This window comes from Rhipicephalus microplus, chromosome 3 (assembly GCF_043290135.1).
Source record: "Rhipicephalus microplus isolate Deutch F79 chromosome 3, USDA_Rmic, whole genome shotgun sequence".
In the NCBI taxonomy this organism is placed as follows: domain Eukaryota; kingdom Metazoa; phylum Arthropoda; class Arachnida; order Ixodida; family Ixodidae; genus Rhipicephalus; species Rhipicephalus microplus.
Genome location: NC_134702.1, coordinates 249,442,866 through 249,455,968, shown reverse-complemented (window position 1 = coordinate 249,455,968; position 13,103 = coordinate 249,442,866). Strand labels below are relative to the sequence as shown.

Here is a 13,103-nt window from a genome sequence, read left to right as displayed (position 1 = left end):
AGCATGTCGTCCCTTCGCTCGTTGATTACACGGCGTTCTGTGGGAGATACGCGATATGGACGTTGCCGTAGTGGTGGTTGCGCGCCTGTGTCGATGCGATGCATAACAGTAGATGTGCGGCCGAGAGAAGGTTGAGCGATATCGAAAGAAGAGCGGAATTCTTCCAACAGGGCCAGAAGCCGGGAGCGCTGGACCGGCGTAAGGTTGTCGGCGATGGAAGGACCGAATACATCAGCGGACGATGAAACAGATGTAGAAACAGCACTAAGCGTATTGGAACTTCGGCAGTGCGTGTCATCAGATTGATCCATGACTTGTGCGTCTTCGATGGGTTTCATGCTGCCGAGACATTCCCCTCGCACCAACGTAACACTGTACGGGGATGAGTTCAGAACAAAAATAGTGGTGCTGCCGTGAGTGACTTGTACGGTCGCGAAAAGAACCAGTAAGCCTTATCTGGTGAAAACACGATGAGATGGCGAGAAGAGTGCAGCGGTGTCGTAAAGGTTTGCGCAGTAGACCGACACCCCCGCGGACGAGTTTGCAGGCACTTGCGTGTCATCCCTGACGAGTAACTTGATTGCAGCAGATGGACGGTCGGCCGGTGTCAAAGAAGAGGATTGTGTCAGCTCCATTTCTGCTGGTGCGCAATGAATGACGGCGTCGTGGCGGGAGAGAAAATCCCATCCTAGGATGACGTCGTGAGAGCATGAAGGAATTATGATGAATTCGATGGCATACATCACGTCCTGAATCATGAGGCGGGCTGTACACATCGCTGTAGGATGAATGCTTTGGGCGCTGGCTGTACGGAGGCAGAGCCCGGTAAGTGGTGTGGTCACTTTGCGCAGTAATCGGCTAAGTTTTGCGTCCATGACGGATACGGCGGCTCCAGTATCTACAAGGGCAGATGCACGAACACCATCCACGAGCACGTCTATCACGTTCGATGGGCTTTCCCGAGGGCTTCCGCAGTTCGACAGTGTCGCAGCCCTTGCCTCGTGGACTGCGACGACTAGTTTTCCCGGTAACTCTCTAGTGGACGTGGCCGCATCGGCGACAGTGAGCGACGTCGCGGAGAATGTGAACGGTGCGTAGATGGAGCGGGGCGGTACGACGGTGACGTAGGTGGCGGTTGGTCATAAAAGCGGCTCCATTGGCTGGGAAAATGGGAGGCGACCTGTGGTTGCTGCACACGATCGCAATAGCGTGCTACGTGACTGACGCAACCACAAGCAAAGCAGATGGGGCGATTGTCAGCAGTGCGCCATCTGTTCGCGGGTCCCATACATGTCGCAGAACGCGATGGGAGAGCCGGCTGCTGATATAAATGCGTAGTGCGCGGCACACGGGGCACGTGGATGGCGTCAGGATATGTAGGCGGCACAGTTTCTCCGAAGGCCTAGGGCCTGGCGATGGTTTCGATGTAACCAAGGGGTCCAATCACAGGAATTGGTGGGGGTGGCCTGGGGACAACTTGGGCGTAACTGAGTGGTGTAGATACTGGAAGTGACTGGTGGTATTCAGGAACGACCTCCATGATTTCCTGCTGAATGGCTCGGCGGAGGGGAGGCAGAAGTGTGCTTGACGGCTGTTGAGCACGTTGCGGAGAAGCAAAAGCCAGTAAGAAAACTTGGAGGGCAATTTCCTCACGCATGAATGACTTGATTTCAGCGAGCAAGGTGGTGTGGTGAGGGTGGTCGACGGGTCATCAAGCGGTGCCACCGCAGCTCCTCGTAACTTCGGCATAATGTAATGATCTCGGCCACAGTGCGAGGGTTCTTGGCCAGGAGCATGGTGAAGGCATCGTCGGCGATGCCTTTTAGAACATGGGTACTTCCGTCAGCCTTTGCCATGCTCGCGTCCACTTTCTTGCACAAGTCAAGGATGTCCTCTATGTAACTTGTGAAGGACTCACCGGTATGCTGGGCTCGTTCACGTAACCGCTGTTCGTCTTGCAGCTTACGAACGGCAGGACGGCCGAACACGTCTGCGACGGTGGTTTTAAAAGCAGACCAAGTGGGCAAATCGGATGCGTGGTTGTTGTACCACATGCCGGCCACACCCGCGAGGTACAAAACCAGGTTGCCAAGTTTACCTGCCTCGTCCCAATGATTGGGGACGCTGACGCATTCGTACATAGCGAGCCAGTCCTCGACGTCGGTGCCATCCGCGGCGGTGCAGACAGGAGGGTCGCGGATGCGGGGGACACCGGAACTTGGCGTCGGCGCAGGAGAAAGCGTTTGCTGTGCGGCGTCTTGGTGCAGGGTAGAAAGCACGGTGCGAGATTGAAGCTCCAAGGGCATCGAATGCTAACCGAAGGCGTTAGAAGGGCACAGCACTCTCCATCATAATGTTCAGACATTTATTGGCGGACACTTGACGATGATGGTTGACAGCGACAGTCATTGCGGGTACTGACTCTCTGCACGAGATGCTCTTCTTTTTGCTAAAAAGGGCGACCCACTAGAAGGCGCTGGAGAGGACGACCCTCTGTTCGAAGGCTTCGCCACAATATATATATATATATATATAAATATATATATATATATATATATATATATATATATATATATATATATATATATATATATATATATATAACTACGTTTCATTCCACACATTCTCTTCTCTAGTATGGACGAAGACGAACGCAAGAAAGCGCGACGTGCTGAGTATCAGTGTCGCCGTCGACGGGAAGCTACTGCGGAGACAAAGAAAAGGAAGCGGATGCAAAGCGGCGACAGCGACAACAAAGTTCTACACCACAGACTAGGGCTAAGAAAGCAGAGGCTAAGCGGGAAAAACGCCAGTCTGACGGGCAGTTGAGACAACTTGAAGCGGATGCAAGGCGGCAATACCGACAAGAAAATTCTACACCAGAGATGATAGCTAACGAAGCTGTGATTATGAAGTCAAAACGTAATCCGGAACTTTGAACCTCATATCAGCTATAAAAAAGAATCTCCGCTATATAAAACTGGTCTCAACACTATCTCTTTGAATAAAATATATGTAGGTATTACAACCGCAATCAGTATAAGTACTATCTCAACTTTAGTCACAATAATCACCTCCGAAAGCTTCGCACCATCATTATCTTCAAGCAGCTTGAAATGCAGTAATTTTTTGCAGTCGGATGCCAGCAAGTGACACGCTCAAATATGAAAAGTTGAAGGTCGCTGTTTTGGAACGATTTCCGCTGACTGCGGAAGGGTTCCGGGACAAGTTTAGATTTTTCAAGCCGTAAGATAACAAGACTAGCCAGCAGCTGCCGCACGCATCTCTGACTACTTCGATTGTTGGTTAGAGATAAGGATGATAAAAAAGACATTTGATGACCTCAGGGACTACATGGTTGCAATACAGTTACTGGCGTTTTGTTATCTGAGAATAACTGTCTTCCTGAAGCAGCTCAACCTGAAGACGGTGGTCGAGCTGGTAGAGCATGCGGACCGGTATCTGAGGCCGAAGGAGAGAAGAGCTTAGGAAACAGAAAAGAACACAAGAGACCAGAAGGGAAAGAACACCCTTGAAGTGTGGTCAAATTTTTCCAGTGTGGCAGGACAGGACATAGAGCGGCAAATTGTCAGCTGGGACGTGCACATGGCTGATGATCGCAGTGCGAGAGCTGTGGATGCCACGGACACCGAGAAGACGCTTGCCGAGCCCTACCACGCCGAATACCGCTTTCGTTTGGCAGAGGAAAGCCCAGTATGGCCACATAAAAGAAGGTGCACTCAAAAAAGGACAAGGATGAGACATATGCTGTCGCAACGACAATGCAGCCAGAACATTCTGAAATTTCAATGTGAGGTGTAGCAGGAAGCCTTTAGGGACGAATAGTGTCTTTGCGTGACTCCCAGTATCAATCATTGTTTTGTTGCGAAGGTTCATGGTTGTGGGGGCAAATCTTACAAGAGAAGACACATCGGTACGACTAGCTTTTGAAAGGGTGTGACGACTCGTTAATGGAACGGTGCGGCAAATGCCTGTACCAAGCGTCTTAGTTTTGACGCCAAATTCTAAGGTTAGCTTGAACCACAGTGTGGACAGGATACACTCTATGATGTCAATCTGGGGAATGTGCCATTGGTTCGAGTAGTGGGCCCAGATCCTATACTACCACCAAGAATTTGGCAGAGAGCGCAGGGGATGAAGACACTCATGTAGCGGACAAGAGTGGTTAAAAAAAGTGTGGGTCAGCTCATCGGTAAAGATTAACAATATACAATAAAAATGCTTTGAGGAATAAAGAAAAGCAGTACTCACCGATCAAGAGAAGAGCAGTGATATACCTCAACACACCCGTAGAGCGAATAAGAAAGGCACAAGAAGTAGAAGCCACACTGCGAGCCTATTTAGAAGGTAGTGCAAGCGGGCGTATTCTCGAAAGAGCCGGGTCATGCAGAAGTGTCTTTAAGATTGGAGCGCTACTCTGCCAAATTGTAAATGGTCCAGATAAGGTAGAACACTAACAGCTGGCTGTGTTGTTGGGTGTGTTAAGGGCAAATTTTGGTCAGCCACATGGAACTGGAATCAATGGCCATAAACTAGGGAGGAGAACGGCTATACCCTGATTGCAGATCAGTCCTTTTGGCCGTGCATACAAATTCATGTGATTGGTATGTGAGGTCCCGTGCGAAATGTAGGACGAGCATGCGGAAAGCGTTAAACATAGTTTAATACGCGGAGCATTGCGGAGTAGAGGAGAAGGGCATGAGTTCAGTGATTCTAGTGAGCACTACACAATAAAACTTGATGAACATTGAAGTTTGACAATATTTAAATGAAGTGTATCCGTTCTTGTGACTCATTCGGATATTGCAGTTGGATATTTAAGTGTGCTTCTATACAAATTATAGAATAGTGAATTGCGAAGCTGCGTCTGTCGGTCATGTGCAGTGAAGAGTTGGTTGCACGTGCTGAAGTCATAGTGACGCACAGTTTAGTGGTGATGTGCGTGATGGAAAAAACCTTAAAGGTGCAGCCAAGTGTCGGTGCCATAAAACACAGTGAACGGATGCCTTCGACAGTAAAGTTTTTGCTGATTGAAAAGGTGAAGGCTAATTGAGGAATAACAACAACAGTCAAAGATGAAGAAAAAGAACCGAAGAAAAGTCAATTGAATCCGAACAATAAAAGGATGGACAAAGTAAAAAGTAGTGTGCGCGGGGAGGTTATATTGAGCGGTTGTGCGCAGGAGAGAACGGGTCCGGCAAAGCGAAGAAGAGAATAGATCATTCCAAAAAACTCGGTCCCGTCCCTGTATTACAAAGCCTTGGGTGCGACCAAGTCTTGAGAGGTGTTATCCACCCACACTTTGCAGTCTTCCAGCTGACCAGCTGTGTGGTGAGCTGCCAGGACTAGAACCGCGTGCGATGCCAACCCTCAAGGAGCCCGGCCTCGCTGCCACCCGTCTTCCCCAGAATAGCGTTTGAACCAGGGTGTCCCGGGCATGCTAGTGGTATCTGCCTGCAGCGGGTGTGCCAGTGAAACGACATTCAAGCACCTTGGATCAAGCGCGGTACGGACGGTAGTGCGAAAGAGGGACAGACGCAGTGAGTGACGGTAGTGAGGCGGCGCGATTTATTGTTGTCACCCACAATTCTGGTTTTCTTATAGACGCGTCTTGACTTCAGCAAAGAGACGCACGTTGAACGTGGCCACAATAAGACGTGGTTTCAGTTTGAGTGTTTATGTTCATCTGTGTATTTGTTAGCTGTATCGCTCAGGAGAAATAGGTGTGTTTTCGCGCCCCGTGTGTCCCTTTCAGGTGTGCCGTTGTACTGAATCAGACAAAGCAAGCCGGGCGATCTATTGACAGCGTGACAGTCTGCCGCTTTTTCGTGTTTCGTTCGTTTGCTGCCTTTCTTCAAGTATCATGAACTAACTTGCCGAGATTCAAACTCTTCGGTAACCAAAAGCCAGTGCAGTGCCCATGCTCACAACATTCGATTTCAGCCTCATATACTGGCTCACTGGTTGTCCGCCCACAAATGCGAATTTGGCCGAACATCTGCATGCTTTCCTGGCAAACTTCATTGAAATACAATAGTCTTCGTTTTAAAGAGAGGCTATAAAACGTATGTGTGTTTATGTGACAGCATTGACGACGAAGGAAGTTTGTGAGAATTCATTTCAAAATACTGATAGCTTATATCACCATTAGCAGAGGGCGACGTCTGTCTTTGTTTCCCGTTCTTTCAGAATTGTTCTATGAGCTGTTCACATTTTGAAATCACATTATTTGATGAGCATAATCAAGACACTCCTATCATGACGCATACTTAACAAGTCACAAGTAATTGTGTGTGCAAGTATGCTTCAAGCAAGTCTATGTGAACGTTCGTTTTAGTCTACACAGTGGTGCCTAAAAGTAAATAAATTAAACAACCCCTTGATACAATATATATATATAAATATATATATAAATATATATATATATCTATATATATTCTTATATATATAAATATGTATATATATGCAGAACAAAAAGCATGCCACAAGTTATTTTTGCAGATGCCATATCGGTCAATTGTCTCTCTCAAAAGATGCGTCTGATATACATCAAATAGAATTGACTTTTTTCAAAGTAAGAAGACAATAATACTGAATGTTCTATTGTGTTTCCTTTTAAAGTAACCCATTAGAATATAGCCAAGGGAAAGACATCTCAAGGAAATTGCCACAAAAGCTATTAGCTATACAAACAAAAACACTGTGCTGCTTTCAAAATTACGGGGAGACATGTGAGCTGGTTCAGTTTTAGTCAATGGTTTCATGCTGAGGCTAGGTGAATTATATAGCTTGAGGTTGCTTCACATTAAGGAAAACGATGGGCTACACGAGGAAGGCTCAACCGCAAGATCAAACTACTGTCTGTGAAAACAAAAAGTGAGCACCACGAACAAGAAGCAATATTAGAAAACTAATTGTTGCGAGCAAAATACCTCATGCTATCAAAGCCTTTGCAGATCAATTGAACAATAAGGCTAGCAGAGTGGTATTTACAAAACAAAGGACTTGTTACTAAGCGCTGGTACACACTGTCATAACTAATTACTCCGACTTCATGTATCAGCCAATCCTGACATCATTTATAAGTTCATAGTTTGACTGTTTAATGTACAGAGTATATACTCTGTACGTCTGTGTCCTAGTTGTGTTTGGAACTTTTTGAATATTTTTAAAGTAAACTTTGTTGTGTATCTCCACGAGAGTGACATCGAGTTTTAGAAAAGGGATCTGCATTTTTGTTTGTGTGTGAATTTTATATGAACACCTACAAGAAGTTTGTTGTCAATTTCTCTAAAACGGTGAATTGAATCATGTTATTTTTGAGTGTATTCCCGCCGGAGATTAACTTGAACTCTAGAGAAATAGTAGCTTTTGTCTGTCCGTTTGCCTTCAGCTATTGCGCTTGCAGTGAGGTCAGTAGTGCACCTACTCTTAAGTCTCAAACTTGCCCTGCCGTGGTGGTTTAGTGGCTAAGGTACTCGGCTGCAGACCCGCTGGTCACGGGATCGAATCCCGGCTGCGGTGGCTGCAATTCCGAAGGAGGCGGAAATGTTGCAGGCCCGTGTGCTCAAATTTTGGTGCACGTTAAAGAACCCCAGGTGGTCGAAATTTCCAGAGCCCTCCACTATGGCGTCTTTCATAATCATATCCTGGCTTTGAGAGGTTAAACCCCACATATCATCATCATCTCTTTCCAACTTCGCGCTTAATCTAGGAACGGCCAGCTGAAAAAAAAACTGTGCTGCAAACATAAATTCAAATTAGTCAAGCATTTGCACCTACCTACACTGACGTATGGATACGTGTTTTGACCCAAATCATAAATTTCGATGACCTCCGATTCGTCCCAGTTGACTGTGGAATTCTCTATCTGTCGTACTGTAAGAATGAGACAAGGGCAAATGAGTGATATTCGCAGCAATAACACCACGAGATTTTGCATGCCAGAAAAAAGTGGAAATATTCAACGTGCATATAAATTTATCCCGAGAGGCCTGTAGCCGTCTTCATTCTTCGACTGCCAGAACAATGATGAAACGTATGATTTCACTGTCACCAGCTGAGCACCGACACAAATGCATAACATCAGCAGACCTAGAGATTGTCACAAAACATTTATACCTCCAGCTTTTCCACAAATCGCACGTCACCTCATGCCTAATACAACGTAAATAAATTGGCTGACCTGAGACGTGTGCCTCCCGTGCTCGCCGATATTATCGTGTAAGATATATAGACAGGCGCTACCACACTACCCTCACTACGCTGAAATGCAAAATCTCCGCGCGTCGAGATTGCAATCGGGCTGCTTTGAGTTTTTTTGTAGCATAAATGGTGCCTTCTTAGAACGCACCACGTAAATCAGTATCAGTCGTCTGAACAGCAACAGGCGAGTTGCTGCGTCTTTTAGCTTGCATGCGCAGCCACGCTAATATAAAGCTAGACTTCAGTGTTCGCGTCTCTTTACGGTCTTCTATCGACCGGTGCCTCGTCTATGCTATCAATTCCAGTCAGATACCTCCTATACGACCATTCAACATCCGGTTGAGTTCAGTTGAAAAAAAAAAACTTCATTGGCTGGATGATTATGCCCGGGGCTGGCCTGCCACAGATACACTGTTCGATAGACATCATTCGAGGACCTTGGCGATGAACCTGGCCGGCTGGACAGCTCACGCCTGGTTTTCAGGATCCCCGGTGAGCAGTGCGACTTTCCATGGCTCATCGAGGCGCGCTACTTCAGAGGGTCCTTCAGTTAGTGGCGTCTTTTTTCGTGGCCTCTCATTGCTCCTTGCGCATTCCCAAAGCACATGCACCATGTCTGCCCGTTCGTTCTTGTACCACAGCAAGACAGGCGACGGGTGCAGCACGGGCCACGCGTGGCGAAGATGGTTGGGGTTGGGGAAAGTGTGGCTGCCTCAGGTCCACCGCTTGCGACCTGTTCTGGCACACCTGAGGTCTCTGGCTCTTTACTGGTCTCGCCCATCACCTCGCTTTCGTGTGTGCTTTTCGCGCATAGTGGAAAAATCCACCTGGTGCTTCCTCATTATAGAAATAAAGCAGGCACTGTGCCGATGAACGGACCATTGAATCGCTTACAGGTGTCTCAATTGGCCTAAAAATGATTTACACCAAACTACCATTTTGGTTGACGGTCTTGTACGCTGTGTGCTTCACTTAAAAATACCATTTGAAAGTGATCCCCTGAAGCAGCGGCACTTTCTATTCCGAGGCACACTGAACGCTAACACCCACTTTCTATGTCCGCGCTAAAGATTCCTTAAAGGAGAGCGCATATCAAGTGGTGTTTTAGGGAAGGCTAGTATCTGACAAACCAGAGAGGCATGTCTTATCCACACATGCATTTTTCAAACAATCTCTAAACTATTTAGGCACCGTCTACGACCGCGTAAACCTATAAAACTACCCTGTAAGAGGGCACCTCCTGTGTGAGCTGCGAAGGAATTTAAATTATTACTTACGCGAGAAAAACGAGAACAGAAAAAGAAATTCAGACTACGATGCCATAGTCTGTTACTATAGCTATGTTCACACGCGGTGACAGTCGACTGCATCATGACCCTCTGTTTAAGTATGCCTCTGGGAACCTCTTCAGGATATCATACTTTTAGTTGTGGTCGAAGCAGATTCTAAATGGCCAGAGATTTGCGAGATGCCCTCGACAACTACAGAAAGCACGATTATTTGTTTGAATGAAGTTGTCGCACGTTTTCGTTTTGCTAAATTATTGCTCCCAATAATGTATACCACTTTGTTTCGCCTGAGCTCAAGCATTTCGTGCAGGTCATAAGGTAACGGCAATTCCCGAAGGCTCCCTGCCACTTTTGCAGAAATGAGTTGGCAATGCGTTGATGATGATTTTTATTCGGTGTTTACCGTCCCCAAACCACCAAATGATTATGAGAGACTACGCGGTGGAAGGCTTTGGAAAGGTCCACTACCTGGGGTTCTTGACCTTGTGCTCAAGTCTGAGCACACGGGTCTACTGCATTTTTACCCCCATCGAAAATGCGGCCGCCGCAAGTGGGATTCGCTCTCGCGACCTCCGGTCAGCAGCCGAGAGACGACTGCGGTGAGGCAGTTGGCAATGCGTTAAACAACACCTTTTGGAAAGGCGCCACCTAGACGACATGGCCGGTAATGCATCATCATTTTTGCTCTCTTGTCGCAACACGCCGCTTGTGATGACCCGTGAATCTTGAGCGGCACTAACCGTGAAATGATGCCTATGTAATCGGCTTGAGGCCGGAAATCCCCCCGGCGACTAAGGAGAGCCCATAGACTGCGCACTCGTATGCAGCCCACGACGTTAGCAACTCTGAAACTTTTCTTGGAAGGCGATAACGTGTACCGTCACTAATCACCATGGAAAAAAGAAGTACGCTCATGCTCTGATTGCTTATTGAACAAGACCAGTGTGAATGCGCGCTACCTTCACTTGTAGCTTCGAGGGGCTCTTTGATTTGACGCCGCTGCCATTCGGTGCACAGCTGGTGACGGTACGTAGGGCGAGTTGCTGCTCTTTCCTTAGGCAGCTGGCGTACCACTTCCTCCCATTCGATAACTCTCGAGCGTAACATTGGTTACCACACAGACAACACCAGAACCCACTTCATGTGAAATTGTCACCCTCCGGATAAGCGTGAACGTAATTGAGAAAGAAGAGGAGATTATGGTATATCGCCTCACGCTGAGTTGATAAGGGCAGCCCCGCCGCGGTGGTCTAGTGGTTAAGGTACTCGGCTGCTGACCCGCAGGTCGCGAGTTCGAATCCCGGCTGCAGCGTCTGCATTTTCTATGGAGGCGGAAATGTTATAGGTCCGTGTGCTCAGAGTTGGGTGCACGTTAAAGAACCCGAGGTGGTCGAAATTTCCGGAGCCCTCTACTACGGCGTCTCTCATAATCATAAGGTGCTTTTGGGACGTTAAATCACAAATATGAATGGAGTTGATGAGGGCAGTCTGTGAAGTACGCATGTGACACTGACTAGTAAAACAAACGCCTGCTTAATAGTAACGTTTTTTTAGTGTTTGAGGCACGATATCCCAAGCATAAGCATTTCTCGTTCCCGACTGAGTGTCGCATGTACATCGCAAAATGTAACAATACTGGTTGGCGAAAATTCGGATAGTGTGATTATATATAAGAACAAAATTAGATCGTATCTGTATGTTTGACTGCAAATTTCGTCAAAAGACGATGGTGTTGCGTCTGGAAACAGTCAACAAAACGTTTATTTGATGTTCTGCGTGAGAAAATTGGTGACCTGTATTCTGAAGGTGCTGCGTTAGAGTGTCTCCATCCGTTCAGCGAAAGCGAACGAGCGAATCGAGGCACGTTAGACGCAAGAGTTATCTGGCAGTCATCTTCAAAAACAAAGAAAGGCACGCACGCTTGTCTCGGAGCTGATAAGGAGTAAAACGCACAGAAACGGGCAGGTTCCACCACCGTGCCGTCTTAGCAAAGCGTTAGACACACTTGCCTTTTCGAGCATACCGTAGCATTGTCATCGCAGCATGATAAATGCTACGGTCTTCATATTTACTTATGTATGCCTTCCCAAGTAAAAAGACACACATACAAAATATTGACATGTTTTATGGTGCCTTAGATATGCGCAATAATTGCTTTTTAATTGACAGTCACACAAGCATGAACGCTGAAACATAAGAAATATTGGTGGTGCCGCGGATGGGGTTGGCCGTTTGGGTTATCGTTACTGCGAACAAACAGCCAAATGTACAGACACACAGGCCAAAATTTTTGCGTCATAGTGCCACAAGTGAACTGTCGTCTCGTGAATCGCAAGTTTTTCATGCATAGCATTTTGACGCACGTCAAGTATAGCGTGGCATGAATGGCATAAATGAGAATGTGACATTGCAATCTTTACTGAGCTGGGATGTTTTAACGTCCCATAGAGTGGGCGCGATGCGCTGCCATTGCGTGAGATCGATGCGCTGCTGTTGCGTGATATTTTTCTCGTGGTGTTTTTCGTCTTTTGAATTTTGAAAAACTGCAATAATAAATAAATAAGAAATGGAAGGAAATTCTGTGAAGAGCATAAATCAAAGGATTGCAACCGGCACATATTCTATTCAGGCGAACTTAAGTAATTCAAGATGATAAGAATACTTTTTTTACGAGAAGTACAAACACCAAGGCTAAGCTAAGGTGATATATAGAAAATTAAGCGGTCACCACGGGGTTCGTATAAGACGAATGTAACTTATCCGGTGTGGTTAATTGATAATCACTGTTCATGTTGGCCTATTTATAATTATATTTGCAATAATATTAAATATAATTACCATTCAATACATCAGTACCATAGAACCACCATCACTTGTAAGATCTGCTATGATGATGAAAATGATGGTGTTTTATATCATTCATATATTCGGTAAATACACGGATTTTTGCTTTTTGGGCATTGCGACACATTTGAAATCTAGCAACGTTATAAGAACAGCACAACATTTATTTTGGCAAAAGCTATCATTCTATTTCATGTGCGCGACAACAGCTGTGCGCAACTACAATAAAAACGCACAGATTTACTTAAGACATAGATACCTACAGTTTCTGTTCACATTAATTTATAACAATGAAATGAACTTGACATTTCTCAGTAATGAACATTTATTTATTCTAGAACGCTTTAAAATCATAGTAACAATACTTGAGTGCACACCTTTAGTACACAGGGTACCCACTAGGACCCAAGCGTCCGCCTAGAAACAATTTGCACTACAGGATTACATACGTTTTGCATATTATTGAAATAGACACTGAAAACGGGCGCATAGCTAAGTGTAATCCCGGTTATTCTATCAAACTTCACAAAAGCTCTCATTCATAAAACTAACTCAAACTCATCATAGCAGCAATAGAAGTGCGAGACTATTTATCTTCGCCTTCAAGAGCAGATCGCAATAGCGTCATCAGGACTCGTGTGCATCGCGTTCTGAATTGTTCGCATTTTTTGGTTCCAGCTACATGTCTCAACCGTGCTGTCAGATCTCAACCGTGCGCGTAACATTTATTTAAGAGTAACATTG

General features: G+C 46.1%; 1 protein-coding gene across 1 annotated transcript in view; it reads right to left on the bottom strand.

The window, feature by feature from the left end:
- Positions 1-13,103, bottom strand: part of LOC142803543 (neprilysin-1-like) — a 153,934-nt gene that overhangs the window by 60,400 nt on the left and 80,431 nt on the right. Inside the window, exon 7 of the mRNA XM_075888670.1 lies at positions 7,804-7,899. Coding sequence (XP_075744785.1) covers positions 7,804-7,899 — 96 coding nt within the window. The remainder of the gene's footprint in view (positions 1-7,803; positions 7,900-13,103) is intronic.